At 38.1% G+C, this 15,182-nt stretch overlaps 1 protein-coding gene across 4 annotated transcripts in view; it reads right to left on the minus strand.

Moving 5' to 3' along the window:
* LOC124267276 (E3 ubiquitin-protein ligase TRIM56-like) overlaps positions 1-9,894 on the minus strand; it is a 30,706-nt gene extending 20,812 nt beyond the window's left edge. The window contains exons 1-4 of one of the 4 annotated variants that reach the window (XR_006895994.1): positions 9,791-9,894; positions 6,967-8,079; positions 6,153-6,424; positions 1,222-1,266 (exon numbers count right to left, since the gene is read on the minus strand). Coding sequence is in view for 1 of the 4 variants with exons in the window: in XM_046702187.1 (XP_046558143.1) it covers positions 6,978-8,078 (1,101 nt within the window). In the remaining 3 variants the exon portion in view is untranslated. Of the gene's footprint in view, positions 1-1,221; positions 1,267-2,476; positions 2,921-4,196; positions 4,289-5,883; positions 6,425-6,966; positions 8,080-9,790 lie in introns of those variants that run through there. The other 3 variants (XR_006895996.1, XR_006895995.1, XM_046702187.1) reach the window with 3 other exon arrangements.
* Positions 9,895-15,182: the final 5,288 nt, after the last annotated feature.

A 15,182-nucleotide genomic window follows, 5' to 3' on the forward strand; every position in this document is an offset into this window, starting at 1 on the left:
CATCTTGTTCATTTGGGCGACTTGAAATTGCATGATGCACACCATTTATTGGCCAAGGAAATGTTAATATGCAACAGAACAACGTATTGCCTTTTCATGAATGAACACGAATAGGAATTTTCCAATACCATCGCCTTTCAATCTCAAATTCTCCGTTACCAGTGGTAAAGACTCTGTGACATGTTTAAAATATTATTTTAGTGAAAGTGATGTTGAAATATTGATATTTATGACACACTTCATGTGGAAAACTTGACATAATTCGTTGTGAATATTTTGTTCTTCGTGAGTTTTTAATCTTGGTGTTTTACTCATATTCATTGTCAAAATGACTTCCATTGCAAAATATGATAGAACTAATATATATGCTATTGCTAGATTATTAAAGTAAATTATAAAGTTGCAAGATGATATCATGTGTTGATAAGGGAAATTGTAGTCTTTAATACCACAGACTAAAGCTATAATTACCATTTTATCTTATTACAACACGGATTATTGCAAAGGCTCTGAGACAAATCACAAAGACTCTGTCACAAATCATAAAGTTTCTGTCGCAAAAATCACAAAGACTCCACTCTCACTGTAACCATGTTCCCTACCAGTGTTAAGTACTACCTTTTCAAACACTTCTTAGACACATTTAGCTTCAACAGAAATTAAGACAAATGTTACTTTTTTCTCTTGTATCTTAGTTTCTGCAAAACTATTTGAACACAGTTGAACATATGTTCAAACAATTGGTTTTGAACTAGGAGGCGTCCAATACAACAGTAAGTCAGGCCATAAGTGTATTATATAATTCATTTATTCACATCCATTTTCAAGGGGAAGGTTTGAACTGGGATACCATTACAATACCATTTCTCATATCGGCATGGGGGCACAAGTTAAAAAGACAATGGCTGATATCATCACAAAGATTTTTCAGAACATAATGCGTCTTGTGGAGTACATTACAAGTGTCACAAACAGATATAATATTATCAGCAAACATCAGTGTACACAACTTAGCAAACAACTGATTTGTTAAAAATCCTTCTTCACTTTCTTTTCAATTTTCATATAAAGTTTATTCATAACTGTGATTAACATTTGTGGACCAATATGCCGCCCTGGTGGGTACCAACAAAACAATTACAACAAATGAAAGGCCGTATTTGGTTCCAACACAACCTGTTTAATGAAAATACATTTAAGCAATAGAATTGTATAACTTACCGGAGCTGGTTCCTTTGGGACTGGCGTACCAAAGCCAAACTGCCTCTGCAACACAATCGTAAACTTGGGATAATAAAGAAATCATGTCATCTTGTTCATTTGGGCGACTTGAAATTGCATGATGCACACCATTTATTGGCCAAGGAAATGTTTATATACAACAGAACAACGTATTGCCTTTTCATGAATGAACACGAATAGGAATTTTCCATTACCATCGCCTTTCAATCTCAAATTCTCCGTTACCAGTGGTAAAGACTCTGTGACATGTTTAAAATATTATTTTAGTGAAAGTGATGTTGAAATATTGATGTTTATGACACACTTCATGTGGAAAACTTGACATAATTCGTTGTGAATATGTTATTAATCTTGGTGTTTTACTCATATTCATTGTCAAAATGACTTCCATTGCAAAATATGATAGAACTAATATATATGCTATTGCTAGATTTATTAAAGTAAATTATAAAGTTGCAAGATGATATCATGTGTTGATAAGGGAAATTGTAGTCTTTAATACCACAGACTAAAGCTATAATTACCATTTTATCTTATTACAACACGGATTATTGCAAAGGCTCTGAGACAAATCACAAAGACTCTGTCACAAATCATAAAGTTTCTGTCGCAAAAATCACAAAGACTCCACTCTCACTGTAACCATGTTCCCTACCAGTGTTAAGTACTACCTTTTCAAACACTTCTTAGACACATTTAGCTTCAACAGAAATTAAGACAAATGTTACTTTTTTCTTGTATATTTGTTTCTGCAAAACTATTTGAACACAGTTGAACATATGTTCAAACAATACAACAGTAAGTCAGGCCATAAGTGTATTATATAATTCATTTATTCACATCCATTTTCAAGGGGAAGGTTTGAACTGGGATACCATTACAATACCATTTCTCATATCGGCATGGGGGCCACAATTTATATAGACAATGATTTTTGGCTTATTCCAATTTACTGTCATTTCTGTTAGCATCACAAAAGTTTTTCAGAACATACTGCGTCTTGTGCCGTACATTACACAATACAAATAAACTTTAAGTACGGTCATAAGGGTATTATATAATTTATCTATTCAAATCCTGTTTGAATGGGAAAGTTTGACCAGGGCTACCATTACAATACCATTTCATCAGCATGTTGGCCACAATTTTTAAAGACAGCAATTGTTCTCTTATTCCAATTTACTTTCATTCCTGTTAGCATTACAAAAGTTTTTCAGAACATCTTTTCTTTACAAAATTACAATACAGTTGTGACAAACAGCAGAAATATTATCAGCAAACATCAGTGTACACAAGTTAGTAAAGAACTGATTTATGAAACTTCCTTCTCACACTCCTTTTTCCATTTTCTTATAGAGCTTACCAATAAATATGATAAACATCTGTGGACTTGAAATGCAGTCCCGGTGAATACCAACAGAACAAGTTAAACAAGCTGAAAGGCTTCTTTGGGGAGGTTTTTAGAAGTTGGGGAGTACTATCAAGACCAGTTTTATGGATAATAACTTCTCTTTTTTAGGTGAGAGAGTGGTACAAGAAATAATTGATTTTCTGTAACATCTGTCATTAAAGGTGAAAGTCTAACTAACACATGCTGTTAAATGAGAATACACTGAAGCAATAGTACTATAAAACTTGCCTGATACTGTTCGTCATCATCACAGTCGTTAGGGTCCACCTGCAACACAATGGCATACCTACCATTATGTGTTATAATAACTAGGGATTTCGAGAACCAGCTGCTACTTCTATATCTTATATACTGCATATCATAACCTCATGGTGCGTATGTTGACTTATCATTACAAACGTTTCCCAGAACATTTAGTTTCTTCTGGAGTAAATTAGGAGTGTCAGAAACAGCAGTAATATTATCAACAAACAATAGTGAACACAAGTCAGCACCTAGATGAATACAAGAAATTAAAGTTTGAAAAGGATTACCATTATAATGCCATTTCTCATATCGGCATGCGTTCCACAATTTCTAAAGACAATAGTTTTTGTCTTATTCCAATTTGTTTTATTCCCCTTACCATTACAAAACCTTTCCAGAAAATCGAACTTCTTTTGGAGTAATTAACAAGTGCCAGAAACAGCAGAAATATTATCAGCAAACAATTCTTAGTATTCTCCTTTACTACCTTCGTGTGGAGGTGCATGCCAAAACTGCAACACAATCGCAGGCGTGCCGTTCTGTATTTTAATAACTAGTGAGAATAATTAGATAACCAACAGCAACTTATTTAGTCCATATACTGCATATCACAACCTCGTGCAACGTATGTTGACATCAAGTATAATTACGCATAATTATTTTTGTCCCTTATGGAAAACACATGTTAAATATGTTTCTTGTGGTTGTTTTTTTGGTGTTAAACAGTCCTATTACGTGGAAACATTGTCATTCTTGCATGACTGATGTTGCACTAACCACCATCTTTCAGGCATCGGGTAAGCATTTAGACAAACTGATGTTCCAATGATCTCTATTTACACTTGGATACTTGACCAAACTTAGCGAATACATTACACAAACTACCGAGTCTCCGGGCAAACAGTAAATATTTGGCAGGCAACTGTGAACGCCAAACGTCTATATTATTTCGCATTGCATAGGAGACGTTAAATAAAGATAAATATTGAACATAAAAGAAACATCACACGATAGGTCCGAATGATAAAATGAAGTTTTAATTACACCATGTCATGCACAGCTTGCATAAACGGTGTTCATTTTGTAGGAATCAGTGACTCCTTTTGACGACAATGACACATATATACTGGAGGAACAAGTTAAACAAGCTGAAAGGCTTCTTTGGGGAGGTTTTTTAGAAGTTGGAGAGTACTATCAAGACCAATTTTATAGATAATAACTTCCCACTTTTCGTGAGACAACGGTAGAAGAAATAAATAAGTGGTTTTCTGTAACATCTGTCATTAAAGGTGAAAGTCTAACTAACACATCCTGTTAAATGAGAATACATTGAAGCAATCGTACTATAAAACTTGCCCGATGCTGTTCGTCGCCATAATAGTCGTCCCCCTGCAACTCAATCGCACACATACCATTATGATATAATTATAATAACTAGGGATTTCGTGAACCAGCAGAACATGTTAATATATGTTTCTTGTATTTGGTTATTTGTTAAACAGTCCTATTACGTGGAAACATTGTCATTCTTGCATGATGTTGCACTAACCACCATCCTTCAGGCAATGGGTTAGGATTTAGACAAACTGATGTTTCAATGATGTCTATTTACACTTCGTTTACTTGATTAAACTTAGCGAATACATTAAACAAACTACTGAGTCTCCAGGGCAAAAGGTAAACAATTGGAAGGCAACTGTGAACGCCAAAACAAAAACATTCTGGATGGAAAAGGTGATTGAGCAAGAACGGTTCAATTATACTAAAAACACATCAGTATTTCAGTCATATCAAGGCGTGTCAGCAAAGTACTCGATAAACGACGGTCAAAGCAGCATGGCCAGGACAATACAGTTAATTGCTGGGTGAAGGTTATTTACACATCCTTAGCATTAAAATGAAACATATTGTTAAGCATTACAGAGGAGCCGTTTAACAAAGATAAATACGGAACATAGTGGGAAACGTCACACATGGGTCCAATTGCTACAATAAATTCTTTATTACACCATGTCATGCAATGTTTGCACGAACGGTGTTCAACTTGCAGGAATGTGCGGGGCCTTTTGACGACTTTCGACGCAAACATAGCTGAGGAAGAGCCTTTCTAAAGTATTTCTTTTTAATATCATACATACTTAGGTTGCAAGAGAAAATAAGAAAATCATTTCTCTTGAATCTTAGTTTCTACATACATAATAGAACATGACTGAAGTTATGTTCCAATATTTTCCTTTGAACTAGGAGCGTCTTAATAGTAAACTGTGAGTACGGGTATTACATGACTCATCAAGCCTGTCCGAATGTGAATGTTTCTGTACTTGCATTATGCTCTAGTTACGTTAAGTCAATATTTCGAATGCTCTGTCGCAAGTCTACCAATCATGATCTGTCAGTGTTACTGAGATCTGTGACACGTAAAGGTCCGGGTTAGAATATTGATCTCCAGTAAACCATTCTTCTCGTAAGAGGCGACTAACAGGATCGAGTGGTCAGGCTCGTTGACTTTGTTGACACATGTCATCGGTTCCCAATTACGCAGATCGATGATCATGCTGTTGATCACGGGATTGTCTGGTCCAGACTCGATTATTGACAGACCGCCGCCATATAGCTGGAATATTGCGGCGTAAAACTTAACTCACTCACTACCTATATCTGTAATAATCAGCTTACAATAAGAGAAATTTCACCTCCTGATCGGGTGGTGGGGTCGCCTAGTGGTTAAAGCGTCCGCTCGTCACGCCGAAGACCCGAGTTCGATTCCCCACATGGGTACAATGTGTGAAGCCCATTTCTTGTGTCCCCCAACATGATATTGCTGGAATATTGCTAAAACTAAAATCCCACGCTCGCTCTATTGTATGTGTAGGCACTTGACCATGGGAAACATTTGCATTATTTCTTAACGCATAAATGTACTCACATATAGCACAAAGTACTATGAATAAATGAAGTATGAAATCCATTTTTTACACGTGAACCGAATTTTAAAAGTTAACATTTATTGATTCATAGATTCTACCACTCATTATGAAATATAACACACACCTAGTCAAACAACAGCAATACACAAGTAAGTAATATTGTATATGATTTGAAATGCTATGCGTTTTGCATTGACTGCCGACGGAAAAGCGTATTCATACTGAACAGAAACTCAGGTGACCACTGGTTACAACATTTCATGTTTTGTTTGTTTTGGGTTCAGAAGAAATGTTACTGATTTACAATGCGTCAGTTCCCTACTTACAAGTTCGGAAAACGATGAAACCGGATATCGAACTTTGCAACACACAGGGCAATTTGGTTGCCTACTGAGCACCTGGTCAATGCAGCCCTTACAGAAACGGTGCCCGCACCGTATCCTCTTTGCATCTTCGATATGATTCTCACAGATAGCGCACGTTTCTCTTTCATTGGAGTAAGACTTCTCTTCACAATGTTTCATAAGTTTCTTCTTGCTTTTGTATTTCAAAGCAGCATCAAATACTTCATCTAAAGACAGTAGAAGTTGATCATTTTCTGAAAATAGGCAATTAGCATGATGTACAAAAATGTCACTTTCAAGATCATTGTACTAAGACTGCGACGTGCATGAATCCAATTTCAAACACAGCTTACAGATTCCAAGCAGACGAGTTCTTGTTTTATCTTCTCGAGGCAAGGCAACAACAAGTTCCATCTATTAACGTCTATTGGTATGATTTGGCCTGAGAATTGTACCCCGACCTTCTGCTTTAGTGGTACACGGTAATATCATTACAAAACATTATTATAGTAATCATCGACACGAACAAACGATTGAAAATATATTACACATGGTTACATGAGTTTCAAAGGCAGGTATCTGTTATAGACCCGCTTAATACATTCACACTTGTTTAGATCATCAGGTACGGTTACATTTAGATGTTGCTAGTGCTAACATTTTTCAACAGAAGAAAGAGATTGTTCGCATTTCTATTTACAAACTTAACATGTAACAGTTATGGAGAAGTATTGAAACCATTGACATAGGCAAATACGTTTGCCTCGTTAGTCCAAGGAAAGATGTGTGCGCCTACCTTTCTGAGTCTCAGTAGACTCGCTCACGCAACCTACTTCTGATCCCAATTTTTCGACAATATTTCCATTTGTGAGAGTAAATGTCATCACAACTTCCGGTGCCGTTTGTCGACCGACCTTGCCCATCGGCTGCTGCATCCAAACTTCTCTTGATGGCAGGATACATCTGAAGAATTTCCACAACACCAGCCTTCTCCTTGGCTTGAGTGAAGTACGTTTCAGTTGACTCCGCAACAGCAAGAGTTTGGTCTATCGCTTCTACTTCTTTCTTAGACAGAGACAACATTGTACTACTTCTTTCGTCGATATCCCGGACCAGATGTGACTTTCTTTCATTGATTATGCGTATCAGTCTTGTAAAGTGTGTGTTCACATCGGATTTGGCCTTTGCCTGGGCCTCCGCGATAGCAGTTTGACGTCTTTCTTCAGACAGTCGCCTCTGACGCAGTTGTTGGACATTTACGTTGACGGCCAGCATCGATGCTTCCAATTCCGTTTGTCGTTTCTTAGCTGCTTCATCTAGTTTCTGGAAGTCGTGGCCCTTATGTTCCACAACTGTGCAAGAAAGGCAACACAGCGTTTCATCACTAGCACAAAAGAACTCCAGCTGGTGTTTTGGATGATGAGTGCAGAAGTGACCCTGGGCGAATGTGTTCAGAGGCTGTTCTAGCACTCCACTCAGGGATATGACGGGATGGTCATGAGTCAGTCGATGACGTCTGTGTACATATGCGCATTCCTTACACAGATATACAGAACACTCCTGGCACCTTGACTCTGCTGGGCTTCCTGCGGGGCAGTCTGTGCATGGAGCTTTTCCTTCGTTTTTGATCTGCACAAAATCTACAAGTTTTGCTCTGACCGGATCCACGGGCAAAGTGCCAGGCTCTCCTGGGATCTTGTGGACTTGACGACATAGCGGACATGTGATCTGACCTTTCCCCTCCTTGTCAAGAAGCTGCTGAAGACACTGTGTGCAGAAGGCATGGAGGCAGGAGTGGAGGAGACGAGGACGGCGGTCTGTCTGGTTGAAATGTTCCACACACACGGGGCATTCCAGGAATGTGTCTTTGAGGGCACTTATGTCAACCTTCTCTTGTGGTTCCGACATTCTGTATTCAGAAAACTTGGTGAGCGTTATCCATCTTACATTATATATTATGTATCGCTTATAGCAACCCTTCCAGGCCTACATCTTCCAATAAACATGGCACACTGTCTGATGACATGAAACACGGAAAACTTCGGTATATCCGATTTAAAACAAGAACTGGTTCTCAAAGTGCTGTATTTGGACACATCAGGTAACAATACATTGTGTTGACAGTTTCCAGGAAATGGTTAAAGCACGTCTCGATATTTTGGGTCGAACAATGTTCAGTCGAACAGTGCCCGTTGTTGTGTGAAACATAACACCGACATGTGAAAGTCGAGATAAAGATATAGAGACAGCAGATACACCTGAGGACAAGATTCTTTCAGTTAATTTGAAACGGAAAGAAATTATTTCATTTGACATTTCTATTTTGCAATATTTAACTCGCTGACTTGGTTGACACATGTCATCGCATCCCAGGTGTGTAGATAGATGCTCATGATGTTGATCACTGGATTGTCTGGTCCAGACTCGATTATTTACAGACCGCCGCCATATAGCTGGAATATTGCTGAGTGAGGCGTTAAACAATAAACACAACAAAAGGAAGCGTTACAGCTATTCAATAATAGGACAACACCAACCAACCAACCAAAGCAATATCAAAAAGATGATAAAACGAAACAGATAAAATGGAATTCGTCTGGCGAAGAGATACATAAAAGATAATTTCCATTTTATGTTTATATAAATATTTTCAGCTGTCGACAACATGTTAATGAAAATTGATCCCAGCATCCCGATGAGAACGACAGTCATTACATAAATGCACACGGTTACAAAGAAGTTAAATATGATTACTTTACATAAATGTCACTTATGTTCTGTTGTGCCCGGGCAGGTGGGGTAGCCTAGTGGTTAAAGCGTTTGCTCGTCACACCGAAGACCCGGGTTCTACTCCCCACATGGGTACAATGTGTGAAGCCCATTCTGGTGTCCCCCGTCGTGATATTGCTGGAATATTGCTAAAAGCGGCGTAAAACTAAAATCCCACGCTCGCTCTGTTGTACGTGTAGGCACTTGACCATGGGAAACATTTGCATTATTTCTTAACGCATAAATGTACTCACATATAGCACAAAGTGCTATGAACAAATGAAGTATGAAATCCATATTTTACACGTGAACCGAATTTCAAAAGTTAACATTTATTGATTCATAGATTCTACCACTCATTATGAAATATAACTCACACCTAGTCAAACAACAGCAATACACAAGTAAGTAATATTATATATGATTTGAAATGCTATGCGTTTTGCATTGACTGCCGACGGCAAACATTATTTCACTAGTTTGATGTTACGTTTTGAAAAAGAAAAATATTAGTGTCGTTGAGAATACTGCCTATGTTCCCACTTCCTGGTTCTTACTTTCGGTTTGTCCTCTACTGTCCCAGGATGTGTTCAGTGTAGGTCACAGATATCAAACAATTACAAATATGATTAGTTTAAGCTGTAACAGTGTCTGATGGCTGTATTCAGATATTTCTTCTTGTATTAAAGGGTACTTTACATGTACATGGTCGGGCGCGGTCACAGTAATTCTAAACACTTGTACCAAATCAATTCCCTCTTTGTGTTCAACAGTGTTGTGTCCATAGTGACAATATGTCTCCCACAAATGTGTGTGAAAAATATTCATGATCATGAACACTTCATACCAACCTCTTTTAACCTTTACCACGAATCTGTCTTTGAAAACACGCTCAGTGACACTTGTTTTTGGAAGAAGATCCGCTGTCTTTTCTGAGGGTGGGGTCCTCCTAAAGGGAGATAACTCAATGGCGTCAGATATCTGTTTCAGCAAGGTTAGTATTCACACCACAGACTATAAATACCCCATGGAAAGCACATAACATATCTGTGGAAACTGTTTCATATATTATATTTATAGTTTCCGATGATTTTCCTGAGAATGATGCACGGGGTCTATTACATATTTACAAACATGAAAACAATGTTCAACAATAAATCTTGTTAATCGAATTTTTCACATAACACGTAGAATATGAAATACATCGTGCTAGAAATAGCACGTGGGAACATTGACATACCTTCCTTCCAGGTGATCCCTTTGTTTGATATTATTATCTTTTTTCTTTCCTTTTTTTTTTAAACAGCAATATTTTAGCTATATGACGATGGTGATAAAGTATTCGAGTCTGGTCGAGACAAACCAGTGACTGACAGCATGAGCATTGCATCAGGATGTGGGGAATGATGTCAAACTACCTGATCTATTATTTTCCCCTTACCTATTCTATCCCGGAATCCTCACTGGTCTGTTAGTGAGTAAAGTGTTGGTTAGTGAATTATACATTTTTGCGCTTTGAATAACACTTTTTGTTCTACAAAAGAGGGGGGCCGCCTCCGTGGTATAGTGGTTAGAGCATCCGTCAGGAGAGCGGAAGGTCGCGGGTTCAATCCCCGGCCGCGTCATACCAAAAGACGTTAAAATATGGTACTTGTTGGTCCCTGCCTGGCGCTCGGCAGTAATGAGTACAATAAGGACTGGTCGGCTCGGAGTCAGTATGATGTGTCTGAGTGGGGTATTCATGCTTCACTGCGGCATGGTATCTCAGTGAGCTAGCACTATAAAACCAGCTTACGTCTGGACTAGTACCCAGATAGCATTGGTATGTTGGCCCATAGTTGGCCCATAATCACCAGTTTGGTTGGCCCATTGTTGGCAAACTGACGATGGGCCCACTTGGATATGCTCATCGGGTCCACGTTGGCCCATCATGTTGGCTGATTGTTGGGCCAACGAATGAAATTCACACAAAACCATGGCCCATAGTTGGCCCAACGTAGTGATTTTGTTGGCCTTATGTTGGCACCACCGTGTTTCAACATTTAGCTCTTTTTTGACCTTTGTACTAAACCATGGCCCATACTTGGCCCAACGATGTGATTTAGTTGGGCTTATGTTGGCACAACTGTATTTCAACATTTAGCTCTTTCCTGACCTCTGCAATCAGAAACATATATAAACAACACAACAAGTTAATCAAGTGAACTATTTCATTCTTTTTTTTCATTGTTATTTGAACATTATTGTATTTCTTGTCTTAGGTCTTTTGGCTGTCGCCGCTGACAGGTTTTTTTAACTGCTGCTGAAAAAAACAACCCAAAAAATTTCATGAAACTGTGACAGATATCATAATTTTAAACATGAGAACTATCGTAAAAGGACATAGTATTTGACCTTATGTTTTATTTGAAACATACAACTTAATGATTGAAAACTTCTTGTTTATTGCACAGAGTGACGTTCGGATGTAGATTCTTACACTGTTATCAAGCTAAAACCAAATGATGAGAAGTATATATGCGTAGTATGTTTTGACAATCAGCAGATTGACATTAACAACAACATGTAATTGAATAACAACTGGTACATTATTGGGAGAGGCCAGATGGGGACTAAGAACAACAAATAGAATGGTGATGAAGCCAATAAACAGGGGGAGATTCAGTTGTAACAACAAGCTGATAGGGTGCTTTGATAGAGTCTATAGTTTGATTAGTTCTTCATTGGTCTGTCGTTTCATGTGACTGCAAAATTTGGTTTTCTTGCAATTTTTAGATTTTGTGTTAGTGAGCAATTCATTGGTCTCAAATGAAATCAAACAAACTATGAGTTGGTGGGTTACTGGTTGAGGCCCGTGAAGACATGTTGTAGGTGGTTCCGCTGGTTTCATCACTAGATCCATTTGTTGTTCTTAGTCCCCAACTGGCCGCTCCAAATTATGTTTATTTGACAAAACATACTCTGTACATGTATATATACCTTCATCATTTGGTTGTAGTCACTTTTAGCTTGATAACGGTGTAAGAATCTACATCGAAACATCGTTCTTTACAATAAACAAGAAGTTGTCATCCATAGAGTTGTATGTTTCATTTTGGACTCACCAACTTCTAGAATGCTGTTCAAATAATGTGTTATTTGGATATGACGTGTAACTACTATAACTGTGACACATATATCTGATATGATGATGTTTAGCAATTATTGGTTGTAAAGATGAATAATAGAGAGAGTTGTATATGGAAACAGGAGTGTAACTGACAAACACATAATGTTATTAAAGTAAACACAATAAATTTAAATAATTTAAAATGAAATGAGATTTATCAAAGTGGTTAAAACAGGCTACCTAAAGAAAAGAGTCAATTAAATCTTTAATCTACTCAAGCAATTGCCTTTCAATACAGTATGTATCAGTTTCTTTTGCCTAAATGATGATTTAAACCAATTATTTCACAATATATTCGCAATTCAGTATCACAGAAATAACAATGCATATTTACCAGTTGAAGGCCTCCAGAAATGTAGTGTCGTCTGCTCTTTGAATGTCAGGTAAAGCTATCATTGATGACAAGTTTGGTATTCAGTTTGGAGAAAACAACGCTGTAAAATTCACTGCATCATAGTTGAAAGAGAGGGAAATGGATTCTTTCTTTTTGTCTGTGTAATTATTTCAACTTTCATCAAAATCTTTATAAGAAAACATTGCTAAAAAATGGCCGTGTGCTGACTCTTTTATTCACAATGTTGGGCCAACGGTGGCCCAATTTTTTGAAATAGATGTAAGATCAGGAAAAATAGGCAGAGTTTTTCAAATGTTGGCCCACTGTTGAACCAACGTGTCAAAAGCCACCGTTACTTTTAAGTCATTAAGATAACGTTGGGCCAATGTTGTCAAACTGTTGGCCAACCAACCAACCATATACCAACATTGGCCCAACACACCTTTGCTATCTGGGTACAAGCAGCCGCACATACACACGCATGCACGTCGTCATATGGGTGCATGGTGGGCGAGCTGGCTAAGGCGCCAGGCTAGTGATCCAGCGAGCATGAGGTGCCGGGAACGAGCCCACCTGTGACCGGGTGTTAAAACCTTGGCGTCAACTTTGTGTGCAGACTCTTTCGGTGTTTTCACAACCCCCTAGTGTACAGTACACAACCCTGTGGACTTAAAAGAACCCACGAATCCTTTGGTATATGACCAGATGGTGGACACATGAATACGTGCAAACACCTAGTTGCGGGTACAGCAACGTGCAGTCCAGTCAGTCCCAGCTGTGAATGGGTACCTCGTACGGATGGGAAAGCCGCAATAAGCCTAGTGGCTGCAAAAGTTGTATGCTCCCCAGGGAGTTGAGATTGATATTAAGATGTGCCGTTGAGATTCACATCCAATGATCGAGGGGGGGGGAAAACTACCAGCGCCTTGAGCATGCACTAGTGCGTGGATATGTGCGCTATATAAGTATCCTATAATAATAATAATGAGCGAAACATTCTCAAGTACGACGTTAAACCCCTTTTCACCTCACCTCATCTACAAAAGGGCATTTTACTTTTTTCTTAAGACACACTTCGGACAATAGGACGACAATGCGACAACGCGAGTTGTCCAGGTCAAAATATGTAGCGTTCTCGCATTTTTGTCCTATTGTCCCAAGTGTGCCGTAAGAAAAAAGTAAAATGCCCGACAGTGCAACATAATCATTATATCGCATTGTCGTTTTTTTCTGGAAAAACAATAAAAATAAATATTCAAAGTGTGACATTGTGACAAATTGCCGCGTTGACACATTGAATAGTCGCATTGTCTATCTTTGGTTCTTTTTTTTACAATTTGGGCTTGTTTTTTGTATGAGCACAACGCGACAGAGATCTTTCTGCGATTCCACAGTTTTGCTCTGTTATATTGAAACACAAGCTATCGATACATAGGATATGTCCCTATACTAGTATAGAGGCATATCGTATGTATCGATAGCCAGTGATTCTTTCTATCAAAATTTTAGATACTGAATATACTCAGGGTCTAAGCGTTAGTCATATTTGTCTCTGATGCAACCCGCTCAGACATCTGACAGTGAGCGAAAGTTTATGACGCTTTAGGTGATTTCGTTAAATTATTTGTTTTCAAGGAAAATATAAATTCTCTTTGGACATATTATTCGTCAAAAAGATTTGAGCAAGTCTATTTGGGATTATATACGATCGGTTTCTTATTTCACCTGAGTAGTATAAAAGTAATCCGTTCAGCACAGACAATAGCATTCCTAAGAGAACAAAAGCATTCCAGAGCATAACAATAGCATTCCAGAGCATAACAATAGCATTCCAGAGCAGTAATCCTCAATCGATTGAGGATTAATCCTCCCTATGAGCACAATGCATTCCAGAGCACAATAGCATTCCTGAGCACACCTCCCTATGAGCACAATAGCATTCCTGAGCACAACAATAGACATTCCAGAGTATTCATACTCAAAGCATTCAATCTATTGACGTTGTAACGAATAAACATTCCAGAGGAGAGTCAAAGCATTCAATAGAATACAATAACATTCAGAAGACATGAATAAGCATTCCACAGGGCATTAAAGCTTCTTAAGCATTCAATCTATTGATGTCACGGGTGAACAAACATTCCACGAGTAGAATAAAGCATTCCACAGAATACATTAAACATTCCATAGCTCTCTGAAAATCATTTCAACCCTGGCGAACGAACATTCCTCAGTTAGAATAAAATATTCCACTGATGTAGAGTATTAACCAACCAAACTGCATGTGTATCACTCTACATCCAATCAGTGCTTACATGCTCTACACAATCCCACCATATACCTTTTAGTATTAGACATTTCAAATCAGTTTCATCGTCATTATCGAGTGAACAAGTTTCAGAAACACACCTCTGCTTGCAATTCATATGGCACAGAAGATGTTTCACCTTCAACATGTGGACTTTTCAACCGAGACCAGCTGCTCTCGAGTACGTTTCAAGAAATGAAGGATATTCTTAACACTCAGCTTCATTTGCACGAAACGATGATGCGAACAAGTGAGTTGTATAAAACCATTATACACAGAGATGTTCAGAGAATGAAGACTCTAGAACAGAAATTCCCTCGCTATCGCCAGCTCTCATAGAGCTTGATGTTGGATTATTCAAAAATCTCTGCCACCACTCAGGATAGTAATTCAAGTAACAGAAAACGTCAGTCACCCAACAAGCGTGTTGCT

The sequence above is a fragment of the Haliotis rubra genome, unplaced genomic scaffold, assembly GCF_003918875.1.
Source record: "Haliotis rubra isolate DU_JTF1 unplaced genomic scaffold, ASM391887v1 Scf130, whole genome shotgun sequence".
Lineage (NCBI taxonomy): Eukaryota > Metazoa > Mollusca > Gastropoda > Lepetellida > Haliotidae > Haliotis > Haliotis rubra.